General features: G+C 35.8%; 1 protein-coding gene and 1 long non-coding RNA gene across 3 annotated transcripts in view; both read left to right on the forward strand.

Annotated features, from left to right (window-relative positions):
- LOC136842727 (uncharacterized) overlaps positions 1-25,829 on the forward strand; it is a 146,763-nt gene that overhangs the window by 60,170 nt on the left and 60,764 nt on the right. The gene's annotated exons all lie outside the window — the stretch shown is intronic.
- On the forward strand, positions 19,536-25,808 carry LOC136842944 (uncharacterized). Its single transcript, XM_067110959.1, has 2 exons — positions 19,536-20,289; positions 20,558-25,808. Exon 2 carries the CDS (start codon positions 22,119-22,121, stop codon positions 25,806-25,808), a length of 3,690 nt encoding a protein of 1,229 aa, XP_066967060.1. The 5' UTR covers positions 19,536-20,289; positions 20,558-22,118.

Consider the following 25,829-nt stretch of genomic DNA (forward strand, 5'->3'; position numbering starts at 1 on the left):
TGATAATCCCCGAGGAGGCATATTACAATCAGTGGCCCCTGTGGGCTTGTTCCATATGAACAGGTTTCATCTTATGAATAATAATAATAGCTAATTTTCGGGTGGCTAAGCAATGTACGCTTTTCATGATTATTGAATATAATCGTTAATTATTATTCCTTCGCTGATTGCTTTATGTTTCTGTGTCCGTAATGATGACTTCTTCAGTGTCCATAAAAGATGCATAACATCCAGTGCATTTTGGAATAGGTCCAATGATTTCAACATGAAAACAATAAAAACAGCTTGGTGGTACCAACTAACCATTCCGTCTATAGAAAATCTGTACAAAATCAGAGGAACGTATGGACATGTTAAGATTGCTCCATTTTATCAGTTCTCTAATGACTTCATTTAACCTTTTCCTTTAGATTTATACGAATTATCATACATTATTTTCACGAGACCACGGCATCACCTTTCCAGACTCGTACGCCTGACCCAATGCTTGATTAACTCGTGAGAATTGGAGCAATGCAAAGTTAAAAAAAAAAAAAAGTTGGACAGCTAGCAATACATTTTGGGACCGAATTGGGGACTCTTTAGTGTCACCTACAGTTTGCCATCCAAGGCACACTGTTGATGGTAATATGCCTCCCTGGAGATTATCAATTAAAGACATGAATTCATGAGTTAATAGTGTTGATCGTCATTAATTCAACATGATGATTAATCCCTCGTATGGCATGAAAATAACAAACAAACACCGATTCTGCATTGGATGATGAAAGCAAAAACAGCGTTCATAGAGAATGTCGTTAGGGAATATTCACATGAAATTATATTCTGATTGATCAAATATTCACCCCAATAAATAGTATACAAGATAAAACAAATGAATTTTTGGAACTTCGATTATTAAAAATCTAAAACCGTGAAGTTAAAATACAATAAAATCAGGAAAACGAGGATTCCGTTTCGCAGCACGTCAGAATTTTTTCATGGAAATAACAATCGCACAAAGCAAACACAATCTTTTAATCACAAATAAAATACTTCGTGATCACGCACCGAGAGACACGGAACAATGAAGCCACAGTTAAACAACATCTCTCCTACCTAGCTTTTCATTTTAGCCTCCTATTATCGTCTCGCGGAAGAAAAATACTCTAATTACCCTTCGATATTACACGTAAACACGAAACTTTCCGTAACTCCAACTGGTGCAAAGCTGACGCAAGACACAGTCAATGATGTCTTAAATGCGATCAACAAGAAACATGATAATGCGCGGACGAGGTTGCGTGATTAATTACCGTTTCATGAGAGACCCGGATGAGCGACGAGTTTTAAGAGGACCGCAGCGAACACAAATCACAAGCTGAGATTTTTATTTCCCGACTGCATTGTCATCATCATACGAGAATAATCCCCGATAACTGCAACGTGGTTCTTTCATCCTGTGATTTATCAGAAGAAGAAGAAGAAGAGGAAGAAGATGGTGATGAAGAAGAAGGTAAAGAAGGAGATGGATGATTGGTGTCATGTCAAAAGATCACGCTGCAGAAAGGTTAAAACTCTTACCTCAATGTTAAGAGAAATTGGAGTGGAAAATCTTCTTCTAAGGTTTAGAGAGTTTAAGCTCCTTTGAAGAAGGTCCGTTTGCCCTTTTAAAAATAATCGTTGTATTTTCTTCAGTTACTTAGAAGAGACTGAAAAGAAATCCTCGTCAAATAATGATAAGGAAACATGAGCACCGGTATTTTCCGTATGCCTTGGTTGTTACAGTGCTTATCTATTCCGCCTTAATGCAGATTATGATTTGTGTTCAGTAAGAGTATTTTGTAACGGAAGACTTCTAAGGAATAAATTTACATTTCAACAGTAGTTTTACTTAGGACTGCGTTAATTTTGTATGGCAAAGGAGAGGCCTAATAATCCTGCCCCGTATGGAAACGAATATTCTTAACTATTTGCCAACACATTCCATTATTTCCCTACATGCTAGATCATTAAGGACTCTCTCTCTCTCTCTCTCTCTCTCTCTCTCTCTCTCTCTCTCTCTCTATTCTAAAGCATGACGAAATTGAGACATGTTCTATTCAGGGTAAGGGATTTTCAGGTGAAACCCCAGATGGATAATCCACCTTTTGTCAATAAGGGAAAGAACGGATCATCCTTCTTTTCTGTTGGAGGAAACCCACGAACCAGTCTTGTGAGGAGCTGGAGGAGGAGAAGGAGGAGGATATTCTCCTAATGCTAAATAAAGTAGCTGTTAGCATTTACGAAGAAATGGAGCGGATTGGCAAATGGTATAGTCAGTCACGTAATATTCTCAGTTTTAGCAATGTCAAGGCTGTTGTTTAGTCATTCTCTTACCGGGCTTCCATTATAAAATTCCCTAGGTAACTATAGTATATACATGATCAATTTGAGTTTTATAGTTTTTAGTTGAAATTCGACTACAAATCAATTTTTATATGTAAAATAATCTAGTTTTGCCTGAAAATTACGTATTGCCTGTGATATGTATATGCTCACTCATTAAAGATAAATCACCAAATATTTCATTTCATCATTGTTGGAGTACTTTTCTCATGTCTGTACGTTAGCAACAACACGGGATCTTTGTTTAATAAACAAAATTAACCGAAATGATTTTTGTGGTATATAATTGACATAAGAACAGATAGAATATGAACAAACGGACTCAAGAGAATGCATAATCCCATTCAGTCCTCGTTGTTGTAAGTAAACACATTAACGAAACATTAGTTATTCACAAATCCCGCGTCACCTTTAATAATGCATAACGTAGACACGATTTTCTTTGTTAATATATCGAAATTAATGTTCGTTAGAGAAAAATGTGGGTACCTTTTACATTATAGATCTGCGTACCAGTTATGAATTTTGGAGAGAGCCAATTTCACCTGCCACCCTATAATGGACTTCATTTCTGCTGTTTATTGTTCAGCGTGTAACATCCTTGCTAGTAATTTCCGAGGAGACTGGTACTGCACATTCCTTGAAGTAACTACGGCCATAAATTACATAGCAAAATGAACGGAAAGCTCCAGTTATTGCACTGAACTAGACATTTAATTTTAAGTCTTATTAGAACCTTTGTGTTTATCGTAATACTAAGTGCTCTGATGCTATTTACACTCCAGAAATTCTGGGTGATATGTGAATAAGTTTTCAGAGGTTGTAATTAACATAAAACCATGAAGACAACTAAAGGAAACTAGCTGGATATATATATATATATATATATATATATATATATATATATATATACTATATATATATATATATATATATATATATATATATATATATATATATATATATATATATATATATATATATATATATGTATATGTATATGTATGTATGTATATGGTATCAGTAAGTTTCCTGAGGTTGTCTTTATGACTTTATGTTAATTACAAACTATGAAAACCTATTCACATATCACTATATATATATATATATATATATATATATATATATATATATATATATATATATATATATATATATATATATAGTGTGTGTATGTGCTTTTATATTAGGCCTATAAGAGAGAGAGAGAGAGAGAGAGAGTTGGGGATTGTGGGGGGGGGGGGAAGGTAAACAGCACGGGTATACTGTAATCTATACAAATCCATAAATCAAAGAGGTGGATGACCTACTGGGCTCTCGCAGAAAATTTCATGACGTCATCACCATGTGATCCTTATGTCACACTGTGACGTTTAATCGAAAGTGATGAATATTCAAAAGTGACCTAATGGGTAACTCCTACTGTGAGAGAACTACTGCATGAATCATAGTGGGTTCCATGAGCCACATAGGAAAGATAATTTCAGTTTGTGAGACCTCTGAGCCATAGAGAGTACCTTACCTTTTGTTTGAAAGATAATAGGTTGCTTCATGCAGCGGGGTTTGGTAGAGCCATTCGTGACTTTTTCATCATGCGATTAAGACAACACATTATGTAATATTAAGAGAGAAAACAATTAAATCTCTTTGGAAGCCTTACCGCGAGAGAAACAGATATATACACGGCTGAATGATATTAAATTTGAAAGATAATTTTTTATTTGAATCTGGCTAGAAGAGATTCTTTTTATGAAGCTGTTTTCATGTAACTATGTCGTAAAGTAGTAGGATTGTGAGCCTGAAAGCGGCGAAAGTTATGTAACACTTCATGTGAAGGAATCATTAATTGTAGAGGGTTATATAATATTAAGTTAGATACATCATTATTTACCACAAGGTTACACTGTCTGAAAATTGTATTAAATCGCCATCACATGATTGTGATGTCACAAAATAATGTCATTGTGAGAGTGAGAAAAAGATTATTTATATATATATATATATATATATATATATATATATATACATATATATATATATATATATATATATATATATATATATATATATATATATATATTAATATATCTATTTTGCAACCCTCTCTATAAAAAGGAAATGAATTGAAGAAAATTAAGACACCTCATTTTTAAGGTCATATATATCTTTGTATCGCTATATTAGGATATAACCTCTTCACAATACGAGTGAAAATGTCACTGAATACCGCCAGTGACGCAATGGTAAAGAAGCAAAATTAAAATACTAAGTAACGCGAATGTAAGAGAACTAGCTATAGGTTTTATGAACCGGGGTCGGAAAGAAAATAGATTAGTTTGTCGTACAAAATGTTCTGCCATAAGTATTTTATGGCCTCATTATCAAGTAATTATGACGTCAACAACGTGATGTTAGAGAAAGAGGGAAATAGATTAAAAGGGCCCTTTGAAGACAGTCTCGCCAACCCTAATTTGATAATCCTTGATGAAAAAATAATTGATTAAAAAAAAACTTCTATTATGATGATATGCATTCTAATAACCTGACTCATAGCTATTTTTTTATGTGTGTTACTCATGTAATTCTAAAGTTCCTAAACCAGTTGCTTGGCAGTAAATTAACCTTATTTCCCTATTTCACGACGGCTTTATGTCTGTCCACACTTTTTGTGTCCGCCCTCAGATCTTAAAAGCTAATGAGGCTAGAGGGCTGCAAATTGACATGTTGATCATCCACCCTCCAATCATCAAGCATATCAAATTGCAGCCCTCTAGCCTCAGTAGTTTTTATTTTATTTAAGGTTAAAGTTAGCCATGATCGTGCGTCTGGTAACGCTGTAGGACAGAAGCGGCTCATACAGGATTATACGCTGTACAGAAAACTCGATTGCGCCGAAGAAACTTCGGCGAAATTTTTGCTTGTTTTTTTTCTAAAGGTTAGATTTTTTTCAACATTTCAGAGTAGTTAACTAGAAGACAATAATAGTATTACATGACCCCAATGAGCCAATAACTGGCAAATACTCCTCGCCTTCACGTACATCACGAATGTAGACGAAGCAAAAAGAGTATGAATAAAAAGCCACTTTAATTCTCACGATAATGATGACGCTGATGATGATGACGATGATGATGATAATGATGGTGATGCGTGTCACTAAAAGAGCTATTGAATCACTGCATCGACTTTCCAACCCATTCTCCCTCCTCTCTCATCATCTTCCTTGGGCGTACTAAACCCCTACCCCACCACCCCTCTTCCATGAAACCTCCCCCCCTTTCTTACTACTTGGGTGTATAATAAAACGCTACTCGATTCAGTAGCCCCGAGGAAACTCCAGCATTGCGGTAGAATGCGACGCAGTCGGTGTCTAATGTATAAATAAATAAATTAAAAAATCCATGAAAGTTTAGTCCCAAAAAGAGTATATATTCAAGGCTATGAACTGTTTCTTTGTTTGTTGCCAACAAAGAAAAGATTTGCCATTAGGACCCAACAGAGAAAAATCCCCCGTGGATTTTCAAACTTCTCCCCAAATATTTGCATTTTAGTCCTGTGATTTACGACGTATACCCCGCCTGGTAAGTCGGTAAATTAGAACGATGTCACATTTCCCAAGTACTCGAGGTCTTTCATCTTTACTGCAAGACTTCAAAGACGATATAAGCGAGACAGAAAAGAAGAGACCTTTACTCGTGAGCTGGAACTGGCGCTGTTTTTTCAGAGCGCCAATAGATGGCGTTACGATGAAGAAAGCTAGCATTTATTATCATATTAATTTGGACTCTTTCCTATCTTGTTTTATAATCTTCGCTCGTGAGTCTGAGTGATGCTCTAATGCTGTTTTAAAGCGCCGTGCGCAGTTGCCTGAATTTATGTGTTGCAGTGCTTTTTTTTTATGTATGCATGAGTGTTTTTATATGTTTGTTGATTTGTCTGTGCTTGCATGCTGTTTATTTGCCATTCCCCCTGGTTTTCAGTGTTTTCCATTGATGAAAGATTGTGGAAGATTGCTTTTTTTTTTTTAGGTAGTAGCCTTTTAGGATTTTTGTGTTCACATTGATGTTTGTATGCTATCAGTAACAAGGATTTGTAGGCAAATGTTTATAAAAAGAATTGCAACCAAGTACAAAAGTAGAAACATAACATCGTGGCAGTAATTAATCATTCAAGTCAAATTGTATACCTAAGGTAATTTTCGTTAAGGAAATGAATAAAAAAAATCTTAAGCCATTTGGTAAATACAATAACTATGATAGTCACTGCAAAGAGTAACTTGTTGCCACATTAAATGCAAATTCCATGAGACTGAAAACCAAGTGCCTTTTTTAAAGCAAGGAAAATGGAAGCACTTATGAGACTATGTTACATGGTATATCTGAATGTGTGTCTAAAGGAAAACTCATTCCACAATTATTATAATATTTCCGATGATATACTACATCCAGATAAGTTAGTTTTGACATATGAAAAATAGAAAAGGCATTTTTCTTCTTCCCTCCTCGTTTTAATTCACTGCTGCTTGCATCAAAGCACTCAGATCTGACTAAAGTTTTCCGTGACTTTATCTTGGTATGACAGGAGCACTAACCCCCCATTATCGACCCATTTTATGCGAGTCGATTTGCCAAGAAAACCTGATAAACAGTTGCAGAAATAATAAAAAAGTACATTTTTTAAATTTCTGAATGACCTGAAAGAGTCAGTTTTGTGTGGGAGTGAATGTTTTTTTTTTTTGTTTACTGTGACGTTTAGCCGAATTTGAATTTTATGCGGCATCTCATTTACATATAATCCGCGTAATTCTTCTCGAAAGAATAATGCATGAAGTAAAAAACGAAATGTTTTCTTCTAAATGGAAAAATTTAGTTTGTTGGTTGATGTGCATTCACTCAAATGCATAAACACATGAGTGTCTGTATATACAGTATGTATGTATGTATGTATGTATATACTTTATATATATATATATATATATATATATATATATATATATATATATATATATATATATATATGTGTGTGTGTGTGTGTGTGTGTGTGGTGTATGTATGTATGTACTGTTTCCGCAAAGGAATCAGCGATATTTGTAGCCTCGTCGACATAACGTCGCAACATACCTCGTATCATTAAACGTGATTATTAAGTAAAGAAATATCAACCGCCAAAAATGCACCAGGACCCATACTGGGTGACCTTATCGGTTCCCATAGAGCGACGACACTTAAAAAACGAACGATGCCTCCGCTGATATACGATGTGGTGAAATGGATGGGTGTGCCATTACGCTCTTGGATGTATGGCAAAAGCACTCCATCACTCACCCTCACGTCTGGCTTTGAGGAGAGAGAGAGAGAGAGAGAGAGAGAGAGAGATGGTGAGAGATGGTGGGGGGGAAATTGTGGGTGATGGTGTATTAATGATTTCAGCTTTTGATGAAATGTCGTGAAAATATTATTCTTATTTTTGGATGAGTTTGAATAGATTATCTGCCACTCCTCCTCCTCTTCTTCTTCTTCTTCTTCTTCTTCTTCTTCTTCTTCTTCTTCTTCTTCTTCTTCTTCTTCTTCTTCTTTTGACCTTATTAGTCCCACTGTATAGCAGGGAGGGTCGGCCGCTCGAGTCAACTTCCTCCATCTGTTTCTATTCCTCGCATCTTCTTCCCCCAGGCCCACCTCACCCTTACCCCTCTTCACCACATCCATCCATCTGACCAGCTGACGCCCCACACTCCTCCCCATCACTGGCATGTTCTTGGCTCTCTTGATTGGTTCCACCTCCTCTCTTCTTATTACATAGCCATAGTATCTCAGACGAGCTTCCCTCCCTAGCCTTCTCCTTTACATTACATATACCACACATTCTTTTTAATCTTGGCTCTCCCTCCTTTCCAGTAGTGACATTCCAGCAGTCCATCTCACCATCCCCATCTCGGTTCTTTCCAGAAGTCCCTCCTTTTTCCTCTTAAGTGCCCAAGTTTCTGCCCCATATAATAGTAAGGGCCTGATACTGTCTTATAAATCTTCATTTTGATCCTTAATGGCATTTTCTTGTCTAAAACCTTATCTGCTACTCCTCATACCCAACCAATAGCCTTAAGATAATCATGTACCCATAAGTACCATCGACTTATATCCTCAATAACTTGGCTGAGAATAAAAGTGTTTGTTAAGATAGAACGTTACTACAATGATAATTAAATAGCTGTTATAATAAATTCATTATGCAATTAATCATTAGCATCATACTCAAAAGAGATTTTTATACTGCACCATGAAACGTAAGTTGTTGAATTAAATACACCTCAGAAGCTATACTGCTAATCTCATGCAGATACCCTTGGTTAACTGCTGTAAACATATCCTTTATACAGATCAGTGTAAGTAAAGTTGAACATTTACAGGAAACAACTATAAATCCCTCGTGACACCTACTTCATTTCGCAATTAGATGTATATGAAGTTTAAGGGACAGCAGCGGTAGTTTATCAAAGCAAATTTGGAGAACCGTGTTTACTGGGAACACCCAAACATAGGCTCTCCTCTAATGAAGCGTAATAGGGCCTTTGAGTGCCGGTAAGTGCGAAAGCTGATAAACGCTGAAATGCATTACCCTCATTACGTCGCCCTGTCCGATGTTAACATTTAGAAAGCACCGGCCTTAGTGAGAGGCGTGTATTACAGTATTACAGGAATACTGGCAGCATTGGCGGGAATACAGTAGTACCCTGAAGCAATTCACCATGTATTTTACTAATTCATTTATATTTTTACCTATTTATTTATTAATTTAGCTTTCTTTTCTTTTCTATTAACTGATATCTCTTTCTGTATTTCCTATTACCTTCTGTAACTTATCTCAGATAAACACCGAATTCTTTGGACGCTTGAATTTCAAGTCGTTGGCCCTTATAGGGTTGTTCCATATAAATAGGGGTATGTCTTCTAAATAATAATAATAATAATAATAATAATAATAATAATAATAATAATAATAATAATAATAATAATAATAATAATAATTTAATTGTATGTAAAATATCCATGTATAAAGTGATCTTCAAATCTTTTATTCGTCCGTTTTTTGTGTGTGTGTCTGTTTTCTAAGGTAGGCTATATCTCATCTCTTGACTTCGTTTATCTATTTTTTCACTTATAGCATGTATTATCTTTATTTCATTTTCATTTTGTCCGGCCTCCCTTAAATAATCCTTTAGATTTGTTTTTTGTGCTTTTCGTACATTTTTTGTAATAATAATAATAATAATAATAATAATAATAATAATAATAATAAGAAGAAGAAGAAGAAGAAGAAGAAGAAGAAGAAGAAGTACTTTCCATAAAGACCGGAGCCCTTGAGAAGAGGAAAGCATTATCGAAGACATCATCCCAGTCTCCCGTCATTTGTGTCCTCGGGGGGGAAAACTCTAAGGGAAATGGATATTTGTTACTCAAACGAAACCACCCGATGTGTCATTAAGATCGGCAATTTTGGAAATCTGCGTGCGATTACGACCATAAGATCCAGCCATCTTTTCAGGACGTAATGACCTCATTGTATTTCGCCTCCACGCATTTGTTGATGCTTGCTGATAACTTCTTTGTTCGATGCTTGCTGATAACTGCTTTGTTCGATGCTTGCTGATAACTGCTTTGTTCGATGCTTGCTGATAACTACTTTGTTTGATGTTTGCTGATAACTGCTTTGTTCACTGATTGTTGATAACTGCTTTGTTCGATGCTTGTTGATAACTGCTTTGTTCAGTGCTTGCTGATAACAGCTTTGTTCGATGCTTGTTGATAAGTGCTTTGTTCAATGCTTGCTGATAACTGCTTTGTTCAATGCTTGCTGATAACTGCTTTGTTTGCTGCTCGCTGATAACTGCTTTGTTTAATGCTTGCTGATAACTGCTTTGTTCACTGATTGCTGATAACTGCTTTGTTCGATGCTTGCTGATAATTGCTTTGTTCGATGTTTGCTGATAACTGCTTTGTTTTCTGCTCGCTAAAAACTGCTTTCTTCGCTACTTGGTGATACTGCTTTGTTTAATGCTTGCTGATAACTGCTTTGTTCACTGATCGCTGATAAGGGCTTTGTTCGCTGCTTGCTGATAACTGCTTTGTTTGATGCTGGCTGATAACTGCTTTGTTCAATGCTCTCTGATAACTGCTTTGTTTGCTGCTCGCTGATAACTGCTTTCTTCGCTGCTCGCTGATAACGGCTTTGTTTAATGCTTGCTTATAACTGCTTTGTTCACTGATCGCTGATAACTGCTTTGTTCGCTGCTTGCTGATAACTGCTTTGTTCGATGCTGGCTGATAACTACTTTGTTCAATGCTCGCTGATAACTGCTTTGTTTGCTGCTCGCTGATAACTGCTTTCTTCGCTGCTCGCTGATGACTGCTTTGTTTAATGCTTGCTTATTGCTTTGTTCACTGATTGCTGATAACTGCTTTCTTCGCTGCTTGTTGATAACGGCTTTGTTCGCTGCTTGCTGCGAGGGCAATTTGAGAAGGAAATACTCTAATTCTTATTAAATGCAAGTGGTGATAGAATAGAATAGAATAGAATATAGAATTTAGGCCAAAGGCCAAGCGCTGGGACCTAGGAGGTCATTCAGCTCTGAAAGGGAAACTGACAGTAGGGAGGTCTGAAAGGTGTAGCCGGAGGAAAACCTCGCAGTTGCACCGTGAAACAGTTGTTAGAGAGGTGGAAGAAGGAGAGTATGAACGGAGTTAAAAGTGGAAGAGCGTTGTTTGTTTGAAAAAAAAAAAAGGAAAACTATAAATAGAAAACATAAAAAATGAAAATTATAAATAGAAGCCATTCGAAAAAAAGGAAAACTATTAATAGAAAACATAAAAAAGGACAACTATAAATAGAACCATTCAAAGAAAAAAAGGAAAACTATAAATATAATACATTCAAAGAAAAAAAAGGAAAACTATAAATAGAAAACATTCAAAGAAAAAAAGAAAACTATAAATAGAAAACATTCAAAGAAAAAAAGAAAACTATAAATAGAAAACATTCAAAGAAAAAAAAGGAAAACTATAAATAGAAAACATTCAAAGAAAAAAAGAAAACTATAAACAGAAAACATTCAAAGAAAAAAAGAAAACTATAAATTGAAAACTTTCAAAGAGAAAAAAGGAAAGCTATAAATAGAAAACATTCAAAGAAAAAAAAGGAAAACCACTACAAACAGACAACATTCGGGGACGCTGAAAACCATCCTGGATTCTCATTTTGTTCCTTCTTGAAATTTAATTAGCAAATCCTAATAATAGTCAGAGAAACAAACGAGCACGTGTCGGAGCTAATGGCTTGTATCTAATTGTGAAGTGAGGTTCAAGCGAAGAAGATGCTTTTATCATTCGGGACGAATTCAGCTGCGGAAGACGCGAGCGAGACCAGGAATGTGTCAACTAGTGAATACCAAAATCTTTTCGTTTCGTTGGAGTGTGTGACTAGACGGACAGTTTTTCAGGTTTTAATATCTTTACGTCTTTTTCTATTAACTATCATATATTTTTTGCTGAACTGAATGCAAAGAACAGACGCACTTATATACATATAAGTACATATAAAATATAGTGTATATATATATATATATATATATATATATATATATATATATATATATATATATATATATATATATATATATATATATATATATATATATATATATATATATATATATGTGTGTGTGTGTGTGTGTGTTTGTGCGCGCGCGCGCGTGTATATATAATCTGTTGATCGAATCCAACACATCTGTAGCAGACCAACGGCCATATAACGAACTCTTTAACTACGCTATATCACAAATTTCTGGATATAGTTTTAATGTAAAATTCCTTGAAATTCCGAATAGAAAATTCACTGAAGATTCTTTCTTTAACCATGTGTCAGGGGTACAATAAGCTCAGCGCCAAAACCACTACGCTTCACGGAAGATGAGATTTTTATCTTAGCTCGTGCTTATAGTTATGTAAGTCAGATTCACTTTTACCACAGCTGAAATAGATCCATCTTCACTGTTACGCAATTTGTCTTTTGGTTTGAATTCTTTACACGTGAAATATACTGGTTATATACAGTATATATATATATATATATATATATATATATATATATATATATATATATATATATATATATATATATATATATATATATATATATATATATATATATATATATATATATATATATATATATGTATGTATATATATGTATGTATACATATATGTATGTATATATATATATATATATATATATATATATATATATATATATATATATATATATATATATATATATATGACATTTTATTACACCGTGATTTATATACAATCATGAAGCTACAAATGTCGTTTAATATCCAGTTCACGCTACTTCGGGGATATCCCTGATGGGGAAATATCACCGAAGGGAAATTTTTTAAGTGATAAATGAATCGGTACCGCCGGGTCTCGAGCCAACATGGTTTGACCGTCGAATGGAGTCGTTGAAAGGTAGTGTGTCGAGGGGTCGAGACCCGGCGGTACCGACCCATTTATCATTAAAAAATTCTTCTTCGCTGATACTTCCTCATCGGGGATATTCCCGAAGTAGCGTGAATTGGATATTAAACGACATTTGTAGCTTCATGATTATATATATATATACTGTATATATATAATATATATAGATATATAAATATATATATATATATATATATATATATATATATATATATATATATATATATATATATATATATATATATATATATATATATATATATATATATATATATATATATATATAATATATCTATATACTCGTATATTTATATACCTATATATATACTGAAAATGGCGGTAGGAAAAAAGGAAATAAAAGACGGCCAACCACATTTGTGTTATTAATACGCTTGATAACACTGAAGCGCTGGACATTCCCCTTCTGTTTTCTTTTCTCCTACCAGTCATCGTATTTACAAGCGAAATAACGCAAGAGAGTTTAGCACGAAGGGGTCAGGTGCATTGAGTTTAACGTTTAATTTACACTACATACAGACCACGACACAGGCGTCTTTTCCATGAGTCGACAGAGATGTTTATAGAACGCCTAGTACAGTCTTCTCCATGAGGTCAGAGGAGGATTTGTTTGAGTACGTTTTAAGCATCTGTTCCATAAAGTTACGATAGCAGCTTTTATAGAATGGCGTTCTGGTTATCTTTTCAACAGTTTATATGTGTCACGTTAGAAGCACCTGTGTAAAAGTTATTTAAACAAGTTGCCATATGCTACATTATAGGCATCTTTTCGAAAGGCTAAATCCCATCTCTTTAGAGGTTTCATTGTAAGCATCTGTGCATAACAGATGCTTGTAATGCGCTTATTGAGTAGGATTCCACACACACACAGTTTTTAGAGGATATGCTATAATCACCTTCTTACTGCAGGTTTGATTATATGAAATGGCAAGCAAAAATATATAATACTTACTGGATGCAATAACTAAATTAACATCAAAAGACCTTATACAGAACGAGAGCACTCGGTATAGTCACACCAGTAAACAGAATAAATACAAAGGATTGACCTTGACGATGACCTTTTGGCCATCTAAATAGCCAACAACCTCAGCAAAAATTGTTCCGTGGTTTTTCTTTATTCAGAAGAACAACTGAAGAATATCCTGATCAAGAATGACTGAACAATAGCCGCATTGCTTATAACTCCGAAAATCCTTATACTTTTTTATGGGCGAGATGATTTCCATGGTGGCAAATCGTCATATCTTTCAACTTATATTAAAAAATATCAACGCTAAATAATGGGAGAGATGGTTACCATAGCGACAAATCAAGGCATCCGATTCGCTACTTATCCCAGTCTTGAAGACAAGAAGAAGATGGAGGAAGGAAAAAGAATGGGATTTTTGCCCCCTCCTGTGTCGGGAAGAATGGAAGGTTATAGGAGTTAGGGTAAACGGAAGCAGGAAAAGAATTCCGAAGCCTTGCAGTAGAGGGGAAGGGAATCATAAAACCGTTCATTCAGCGTCACTAATTTAAAAAGGAAATTGGAGAGAGTTAAGTTAAGAAGCGCCACGAATATTATTTCACAGTTACCTCTAATTAAGGGCAGTTACTGATATTCATTTTTAAATTGTCAGTATTTAAACACTCTCAAAGGCTCTTCCTATTCTTAGTCAATGAATAATCCAAACCTGGCATCCCGGCCCTTACTAACACACAGACAAACCCTCTCACATCCAAACAATTACTTTCCTCCACAAAACTTCGCACAATATCTGAAGCCAGACCAACAACAAAACGACATTTTCCCTCTTCCTCCTGGACGCTGCCCTCGCATTTATGCCCTAGATATCTCCTTGGCGATGCAGAAAAATCTTGTCCCTTATATTTTTTTCCCCCTGCTTCGTGATTCCTAACCCTCCCCTTTCCCTCATCATCATCTTCACTTCTCCTACTAGGCCCCCTGCCAGTATCTCCACCTCCCATCCCCACCAGCATCTCCCCTCCCCTACCTCCCGGACACTCACTCCCCAGAAAATTTCCTTGATTTTGCAGGCGATCTCGTCCTTCCGCTTCGTCAGGCTGTAGACACACTCCGTCAGGCTAAACAGGGCCAGAGCGTCTCACCCGTTATCTTTGGGGACAGATCTTCCGGGATATAGGGCGACCTCCTTTTTCCCTTCCTCCTTTGCATTCTGCTCCATTGCAGAATCAATCTCGCTTATTATTATTATGAAGAAGATCTCGCGCAACTTCTGTCGGTCGTGGAGGCACCCTAGTTCCCCGAGATGAGTTTCGGTATTTTATTCGTGTTTCTGTTTGTTTCTGTTGCGTTCTGTGTTATATTGTTATTGATTTGACTTGATATCTGTTTCTTAATTCGTCTACCTTTTTGCTCAATTCTGGTTTTTAGTTTGTTCATGTGTGTGTGTGTGTTTGTATTTTGTTCATAAATCGAACAAAGAATCTTTTAAAAAGTTAATTTCTCTCTTGTGATGAGGGTTTTTTTTTAATAATTTCTCACTTGTGGTGAGTGCGTTTTTACAGTGGCATTTCATAGACTTGAATCTCTAGAACAATTCTGCGTAGTGGATATCCGCCTCAGTAAGGTGACAGAGCTTAGTTACATTGCTGCAGATAAGTATTGTGTCTGCTCCAGTTAGGTAAGGCTGCTTAATGAATAGTCAGAATTGCTACTACACTTCTGTTCAGTCTTTACACATTCTTACCCGTGAAAACTAGGTATTCAAAATGTTATATTGTCTTTTTTTTATGTATCTAACATAAATATTAACTGGTCCACAAAAAAATTAAATGAATTAATCATCTTGGCAGAAGCTTAAGTTTTCTCATTGGGTACATTTTCTTTAAAACTAAATATGTTGCTTACGTATCGAAATGTTAGCTGTGAAATCAATTGAAATGGCATTTCTAAGCCAAAGACTTATTTCAGGTACAGGGTTGTTTTAAATTAGGTCTGCCACACACAAACACACACATACATATGTATATATATATGTATATATATATATATATATATATATATATATATATATATATATATATATATATATATATATATATTAAATTCTTCATCTTTGCTACTTGACTAAATCACTATAGACATAAGTTCGAAAGACTCAAGCATACACATCAAATGGTTAGAAGTAAGAAGTCATATATATGTATATATATATATATATATATATATATATATATATATATATATATATATATATTAAATTCTTCATCTTTGCTACTTCTGACTAAACCACTAAAGACATAAGTTCGAAAGACTCAGGCATACACATAAAATAGTTAGAAGCAAGAAGTCACACACACACATACACACACACATACACACACACACACACACACACACATATATATATATATATATATATATATATATATATATATATATATATATATATATATATATTATATATATATATATATATATATATATATATATATATATATATATATATATATATATATATATACATATGTATGTATGTATCTAATAAAAGGACACGTAATCCAGCTGTGTTTATATCTGTGTAGGGGAGTGGATTAAAGTCCTTGTTCCTGTTATTACCCTTCTTCACCTGTGTGGCCCCGCCCTCGTAACCTTGGCCTTTCTCTGCTGGCCGCTCCTTCCAGGTGTTCATTTTCCAGGTGGTTTCTTGTGTTTATACGTTTCTTTTCTATTGAAGAGTATATGAATCTTCATGATAGGCTGTCTTTAAATCCATTGCCAGTGTTGCCTGTCATTACATTGTTAGAGCGTGTCGTGAAGGCATTCTCTACAATCACTTGGCTGTTCTGTTTGTGTTCCTGTAAAAAAAAAAAATCATATTTTCCAAATCTATTTTATGGCGGGGCCACACAGCAGAATAAGGGTAATAACAGGAACAAGGACTTTAATCCACTCCCCTACACTGACATAAATTCAGCTGGACTACGTGTCCGGTCATTCTATGGATACTTGACAATGAAGACTGTTAGTCCTGGAAAGCTTGTAATTTTTTTTTTTTTTAATAAATGACGTCCTGTTAGTAACTCATTAATGCACGGAACAAATGTGCAAGTGATAAAGTTATATTCATATGTGTATATATATATACATATAATATATATACAAATATAGGCTATATATTATACTATATATATATATATATATATATATATATATATATATATATATATATATATATATATATATATATATATATGACTATTTATCACATCACCGTGATTCATATAGGCTACAATCAGAAAGCTACAAACGTCCTTTAATATCAATTCACTCTACCTCGGAAGTAATATATTTTCATATATGTTACCGAAGGGGAATTTCTAGTTGATAATAAGTCCACCGTCCCGTGGGATCGAACCAGCGACGGACGAGGAGTCAGGACTACAGTGACACACTAACCAGTCGGCCACAAGAGAGTATAAGTGAATACCATCTCCCATCATCTCACCCGTCGAACTCAGGTGTTTTGCGTTTGGAGACGATATCCACCCACCTCTGCCATGTTGACCGTGTAGTGCGTTTGTCGCACGTAGCCATATTATGACTATTTATCACATCACCGTGATTCATATACAATCAGAAAGCTACAAACGTCCTTTAATATCCAATTCACTCTACCTCGGAAGTAATATATTTTCATATATGTTACCGAAGGGGAATTTCTAGTTGATAATAAGTCCACCGTCCCGTGGGATCGAACCAGCGACGGACGAGGAATCAGGACTACAGTGACACACTAACCAGTCGGCCACAAGAGAGGTATAAGTGAATACCATCTCCCATCAACTCACCCGTCGAACTCAGGTGTTTTGCGTTTGGAGACGATATCCACCCACCTCTGCCATGTTGACCGTGTAGTGCGTTTGTCGCACGTAGCCATATTATGACTATTTATCACATCACCGTGATTCATATACAATCAGAAAGCTACAAACGTCCTTTAATATCCAATTCACTCTACCTCGGAAGTAATATATTTTCATATATGTTACCGAAGGGGAATTTCTAGTTGATAATAATTCCACCGTCCCGTGGGATCGAACCAGCGACGGACGAGGAATCAGGACTACAGTGACACACTAACCAGTCGGCCACAAGAGAGGTATAAGTGAATACCATCTCCCATCAACTCACCCGTCGAACTCAGGTGTTTTGCGTTTGGAGACGATATCCACCCACCTCTGCCATGTTGACCGTGTAGTGCGTTTGTCGCACGTAGCCATATTATGACTATTTATCACATCACCGTGATTCATATACAATCAGAAAGCTACAAACGTCCTTTAATATCCAATTCACTCTACCTCGGAAGTAATATATTTTCATATATGTTACCGAAGGGGAATTTCTAGTTGATAATAAGTCCACCGTCCCCGTGGGATCGAACCAGCGACGGACGAGGAATCAGGACTACAGTGACACACTAACCAGTCGGCCACAAGAGAGGTATAAGTGAATACCATCTCCCATCAACTCACCCGTCGAACTCAGGTGTTTTGCGTTTGGAGACGATATCCACCCACCTCTGCCATGTTGACCGTGTAGTGCGTTTGTCGCGCATCGTAGCCATATTATGACTATTTATCACATCACCGTGATTCATATACAATCAGAAAGCTACAAACGTCCTTTAATATCCAATTCACTCTACCTCGGAAGTAATATATTTTCATATATGTTACCGAAGGGGAATTTCTAGTTGATAATAAGTCCACCGTCCGTGGGATCGAACCAGCGACGGACGAGGAATCAGGACTACAGTGACACACTAACCAGTCGGCCACAAGAGAGGTATAAGTGAATACCATCTCCCATCAACCCACCCGTCGAACTCAGGTGTTTTTTTGCGTTTGGAGACGATATCCACCCACCTCTGCCATGTTGACCGTGTAGTGCGTTTGTCGCACGTAGCCATATTATGACTATTTATCACATCACCGTGATTCATATACAATCAGAAAGCTACAAACGTCCTTTAATATCAATTCACTACCTCGAAGTAATATATTTTCATATATGTTACCGAAGGGGAATTTCTAGTTGATAATAAGTCCACCGTCCCCGGGATCGAACCAGCGACGGACGAGGAATCAGGACTACAGTGACACACTAACCAGTCGGCCACAAGAGAGGTATAAGTGAATACCATCTCCCATCAACTCACCCGTCGAACTCAGGTGTTTTGCGTTTGGAGACGATATCCTGATTCCTCGTCCGTCGCTGGTTCGATCCCACGGGACGGTGGACTTATTATCAACTAGAAATTCCCCTTCGGTAACATATATGAAAATATATTACTTCCGAGGTAGAGTGAATTGGATATTAAAGGACGTTTGTAGCTTTCTGATTGTATATGAATCACGGTGATGTGATAAATAGTCATAATATGGCTACGTGCGACAAACGCACTACACGGTCAACATGGCAGAGGTGGGTGGATATCGTCTCCAAACGCAAAACACCTGAGTTCGACGGGTGAGTTCATGGGAGATGGTATTCACTTATACCTCTCTTGTGGCCGACTGGTTAGTGTGTCACTGTAGTCCTGATTCCTCGTCCGTCGCTGGTTCGATCCCACGGGACGGTGGTATGGAAAAATTTCCCTTTGGAAAATCTTTTCCATTTTATGTAATTCAAATTTAAATAAAATTTGAATCCCCTCCTGCCAGTATGGAAAAATTTCCCTTTGGAAAATCTTTTCCATTTTATGTAATAAGTACATAACACGTATTGTACATTTTTTAAGTCGTAATTTGCTTATATGGACCTTTTTTTTTTGTGGTAAAATTTGTTTTATGGTTTTTGTTATTAAGATCAATAAAATGTGCCGTGTAAATTAGAACATTTCAGATTTTAAACCTTTATTTGTTTTCCTTATACGTTACAAAAGCAAAATGACCTAAAAATTGTTTCCATATTCCCAAGTTTCGACTTCCTCCCAGAACAAGTGAATACTCCTTGAACGCTCGTTTCAGAAGTTGAACTGTTCATCAAGGTTCTTGGGAAAAGCAGTATTCTTCGAGTCTTCTTCCAGTCTTCTTCCAACACTCAACCGTGAAAGTCTTCAAGCTCTCAACAGAAAGTCAGTCTTCTTCACTGATCTCTCGACAGAGGAGCAGTATTCTCAAAATTTTCAAGTGAACAAAGTGTATTTCAGCGGAACTTTGGCAATTCTTGCCAAGCTTACTTTTATTGTTGGATAGATGAAGACTCCTCAAGAAATGAACCTTTAAAAGGTTTGCCGGATGGAATCATGCCTCTCTTACCATCTTGGAGTAGCAGGATCGTGAATTTGTCATCTTTCACCAAGACAGCATTTCGTCTATGCCAGATGGGAAAAGTTACCAGGTGGGTCGGTTTTGTTGGTGTAACGTCTCACGCCCATGTAACTTCCCATTATTTTCCTTCACGAAAATAGGTCTTCTCGCTACCCGTTAAAATAATAAATCCTTTGCATTGTCTAGAAATAATTTCATTTTATTATTCTTAATGACAAAACTATGTTGTTCAATGGTTCTCTCTTTTTGTTTTTCCTTTTGAGTAAGAGTAAGAGCCTACTTCTATTTTTCTAACCTCATAGTTAAGTCGTTAACAACTATTTACCTTTTGATTATAGACGCATTGGAGGTGTTAAATTGGGAAGATTAGCAAATGGGATTACATCCTACTTCCTGATAGGCCAATAGGTCTCTGGAAGTTGCTCGTTTGCAAGTCGTCAGAATCTATCGACAGCAGCCATCATAAATTGCCATTTGTGTAATTCGTAAAGTGCTATTCTCTTTACCCTTAAATTTTAATGGTGGGGCAAGTTTTATTGTAAATAAATTATTAGATAAACTCTGATTTTTATTTAATCTCTAATGGTTATTTAAAATTTTAAGTCTTCCCTATAAATTTCAACACATGGCATCCTCAGCGGGATGCGAGGAATTTGTTATGCTGGCTGCTGCTCTGGGTGGTATTTGTGTGCGTGGTTCCGGAAGGCACATTTTTGTATGTTTAGAATTATTTTCTATTTTCTTCTTGAGTTATAATGAAATTGGCGTTTTTTGGCCATTCGTATGTTAAGGATCTTTCAACCCTAAACGTTTCGAATTTGGAATTTGATTCCGGGTTACAATTAGAGGTTTCCTACTTTGGTTTTTCTGGGGCCCGATTTTCCACATTTTTAGATAACCCTGATCTGTTGTTAAATTTAATCGCCTATAGGCCAAACTACATAGTTATTATTTTAGGGGGGAATGATTTCTCTTCTAGTGTGCCTCTTTCAGATATTTGTGATAATTGCAAACTTTTTTACAAATTACTAAGGGAGAAATTGCCACGGGCAAGAATTTTTGCAACCCAGATTGAACTGCGGTTTTATAGATCCTTAAGTAGGTTTGATAGTCTGGATATTGAGACATTTAAGAAAGTTTCTGGTTATTTTAATAAGTTTTTGAAGAAGTGCAAATTGATTGATAGGCTAATTTGTATATTAGGACCTAATCGTTTAAGTGATAAAAGTTTGTATAAGGCAGATGGGGTACATTTGAATGTTACTGGTTTGCATAGACTTTTTGAGATTGTTAAATCTGCCTTGGAAAATTTCCTAAGCTAAAAATTTGAAATTTCATGATGTCAAATGCGCAGTTGGTTAGGCTACGAGCCGCAAGGCGTGGTCAGGTGACTAAGATTTATAATGACAAGGATCATTTCTTTTGCCTAACGTCGGTTGAAAAGTCTGTAATGAAGAATAAACTGCAGTCCCTTTTTACCGAATTACAAAGTTTGAATAAATCAATTCAACTTCAAGACGTTGAAACTAAGAATGATGCAGACTTGTTAAATGAGATAGAGACTGCTGATAAATATTTTGACAATATTCATGAATGTATTGCTTTGTTGGAGGAAAATGATGAGCCAAGTAGTGTTGATGCAGCTAGGAGTTTGTTGAAAAGCCCTGTTGCCCCCTTGCCCAAGTTTTACAGCCGAGAAGGGAAGATCTCAGTAAATTTTTACGTATATTTGAGGACACAACAAAGAGGTTCAAATATTCTGAATATGACAAATTTCTTCTTTTGAAACAACAGGTTACAGGTAGGGCATTGAAGCTAATTGAATCCTTAGAAACAGATAAGCAGTCTTACGCTCATGCAAAAGCATTGTTAATTTCGGCTTTGGCTTCACCAATTACTATGAAGTTTAACACTTTGAAACAGCTTAGTGAAATGAAAATGCCTTATGGTAGTGACCCATATGAGTACATAAGCAAGATGAAAACACTGACTGAATCTTTCAAAACTTTGAAAATTGATATTGATATGGTACTTCAGTATTTTTTCTGGGTGGGTATGAATGAATCTTTTCAAACACAGCTCATTAACATAACAAATGAAACCAAGCCCTCTCTGAAAGAAATGAACAGCAAGTTTTTTGATGCTACAGAGCGTTATTTGACCGTAGTTAAGATTAGTTCCAAGAGTAAACGACAGAGTGAAGTTGGTGATGTTCCATTGGGTTTTAAGGAAACTTCAACTATGGCTGTTAATTTGAATATAAAGCCACAGAAATTTAAAGGTTGTTGTCTTTGTTTTGAGGATGATGGTGCTGATGCAAATCACCCTATTTATAGATGTCCTGTATACACTGATTCAAAAGCAAAAGTTGACAAGTTAAGGTCTTTGAATGCATGCCTCAAATGTGCTTCTGTTGATCATGTTACAAATCGTTGTAAGTTTAGGTTCAAGCACAGATGTTCTTGTAAGAAGTGGCATTTTACTTATTTATGTTTAGAATCTGTGCCTGATATTAAGGAAAAGCCTCTTAGTAGCATGAATAAGCCTAGTTCTAAAGCATCTATTCAGCCATCATCTAAAGATTTGCTTAAAAAGAATGTGAAGAGCAATGAGACCACTAGCAGTTCTAATCTTGTATTGGATGCATTACCCAATATTTCTGACGGTAATGCTATATTGCCCACCTTCTCTTGTTTTATTAATGGTAATTACCAAATTAGAGCACTTAAAGATCTTGGGTGCCAAAGTAATTTCATTAAAGAAAGTGTTGCTATTTCACAGAATTTAAGGGTCATTAACGATAACGTTAAGCTTAGAGTGAAAGGCTTTAATTCTGATGCAGATTATAACACAAAGATAGTAGAATTTGACATTACAATTGGTACAAACACTTATCTGATATCTGCTATTTGTGTTCCAGAGATTAGAATAAATATTTCCTTGCCTGACTTACCATTCATATCATCAACTTTTACTGAAAAAGGTTACAAATTGGCCGACAGTTTTTTATTGGATGGTATTCAGTCTATATCTAATTTAGATTTTGTATTAGGTACAAGGTCTGCCTATTGTATTAGGCATTCAGAGGTACCTTTTGGCCCTAAGGCTAAGTCTACTTATGCTGACACTGAAATTGGAATTATGTTATTAGGTGATGTTAGTATTATGCTTGAAGATTTGGCACTTTTACCTGATCTTGCGAGTAATGTTGAGAATTGTGGTAATGTTAGTGTACCCTTGGATTGCAAGGTTGACACTAGCTTTTTGAGAGCCATGAGTGGTGTGGAAAGTACATTCAACTTTCTAACTATGGCTTCTGATTCCTTGGAAGACCTTTCAAGGGTTAATGCTTACCATGGGGTTATTGTTGAGGATATGTTGAATGAAAGTGAGTTGGACAAAGCAACGGTGGAGGCCTTGGAATCTGAGAGTCGATTTTTCACGAATTATGATTGTCATCAGTATGAAGATGTATCTGTTGAACTTTACCATTCATTGGTTGAAGATGCACTTGGTAACACCAGAAGGGATAAAACTGGACGATTAATTATGCCACTGCTTTGGAACCCCAAAATTTGTCATTTATTAAGTAGAAATAAAGAACTTGCTATTGCAGTATTGAAATCTAATTTCAAAAGGTTGTCCAAGAACGAGCAATATCTTAAATTGATGGATGCTTCTTTCAAGGAGCAGGAGAAACTTGGAATAATTGAACGTATAGACAATCTAGATGAATTTCTAACTAGGCATCCTGACCATTCATTTTTGCCACATATGGGAGTTTTTAACCTGAGTAGAGAGACTACAAAATGTCGAGTTGTCTATCTTTCTAATCTTTACCAGGAAGATAAGAATGCTAAGAAAATCTCTCACAATATGGCTATCCATAGTGGTCCTAATCTGAATCAAAAGTTATCTTCAGCTTTAATTCATCTTAGATTTGATAAGTTTTTGCTTGTGTACGATTTAAGTAAAGCGTTCAATCAAATTGCTCTTAATGAGGTTGATTCAAATAGGCTGCTATGCCTTTGGTTTCGTAATGTGGAAAGAAATGATTATTCTTTTGTTGGTTTCAAGAATGTTCGACTTCCATTTGGTTTGCGATGTGCTCCAACTTTGTTACTATTAGCACTTTACAAGATATTAGTAGTAGATGCTCAGGAAGATGAGGCATACCTTCAAAATTTAAAAGCTTTGCTTTATCAAAATTTGTATATGGATAATGGTGCTGTTTCTATGGATACCCATGATGAATTGGTTAAAGCATATTTATTGTTGGATTCCATTTTTAATCCCTACCAGTTTCATCTTCAGCAATTGGCATCTAATGATGAAGTATTGCAGAGGGAAATAGATGCCAACCAGGGTTCTAAAACTCAAGGAAAGGTTAAACTTTTGGGTTCTGTATGGGATCGGTCAGATGATACCTTGTCCACTAGACCTATTTGTCTTGATGAATCTGCGAATACAAAGAGGACAATCCTGAGATCAATAGCCTCTCAGTATGATTTATATAACTTTAATGGACCAATTCTTAATAGAAGTCGTATGTTCATGCATGGTCTTCAATGTCGTAAAGACATGGGTTGGGATGATTTGTTGCCTGAGAAACTTCAGCAAGAATGGAAGAATATAGTGAAACAGGCAAATGCTTCTTTGCCAATTAGTATACCAAGAGTGGTTGGAAGCCGTAATAGTCGGTTTAAACTAATTGCTTGTTGCGATGCCAGTAAATCCCTTTTTGGAGTTGTTGTTTATATTCAAGATTTAGTGACGAATTGCTTGTCTTTTGTGTGTGCAAAGAACAGGATTGTTAATGTTCAACTTGAATCGAAGTCTATACCCTCCTTAGAAGTTCATGCAATTGATTTGGCTACTCAAGTGGTCACAGAAATTTATTTGGATCTTACTGGACCATCTTGTTTGAAGCCCATTAACATTGAAGAGTTGGAAGTTTTCTCAGATAGTTTAGTTGCATTGTCATGGGTTAGTGCGTATAATGTAAAGTTTGACAAAATGCAAAAACGCACTCCATTTGTACTTAACAGAGTTGCCCATATTGCCAAGCTCTGTGAAATTCACCCTGTAAAGTTCTCTTTTGTAAGTGGTTCATCTAATCCAGCTGATTTCATAACCCGCTGTGTTTCTTCAAGACAATTGGTAAAAACAAATTACATAACTGGTCCTGATTTGAATACTGACAATAGTGAGAGGAGTTCGGATTTCTTGTCCTTTATGGTACCTAGTCCACATTCTGCATCAGGTGTTGATGTTGAGGAGTGTGTTGCTGCAAGCCTTGGTAGTGCCAGTAGTGAAATATCTGGACATTTAATCCATGAGGATAAGTGTTCCAGTTTCAACGGCATGAAAAATATATGTGCCAAGGTTTTACAATACATTCATAATTTAAAATTAAAGGTCAAAAAGAGACATCCAAGTCTCTTTCCTAGTTTAATGCAAGATAAGAATTTTCTTGAAGAGGCTGGATTGCACATAATTAGAACAGAACAAGAATTGGCTTTTCCCGAATTGTTCCAGTACTTTCGGTCTAATAAAAAAAATCCTCAAAGATATCCCAAATTTGATTAAACAGCTTAACATTTATAAAGA

This window comes from Macrobrachium rosenbergii, chromosome 10 (assembly GCF_040412425.1).
Source record: "Macrobrachium rosenbergii isolate ZJJX-2024 chromosome 10, ASM4041242v1, whole genome shotgun sequence".
Taxonomy (NCBI): domain Eukaryota; kingdom Metazoa; phylum Arthropoda; class Malacostraca; order Decapoda; family Palaemonidae; genus Macrobrachium; species Macrobrachium rosenbergii.

What these genes read in the sequence shown, in the direction of transcription:
- LOC136842944 (XM_067110959.1), top strand. Translation starts at nt 22,119, where the DNA reads ATGAAGTTTAACACTTTGAAACAGCTTAGTGAAATGAAAATGCCTTAT.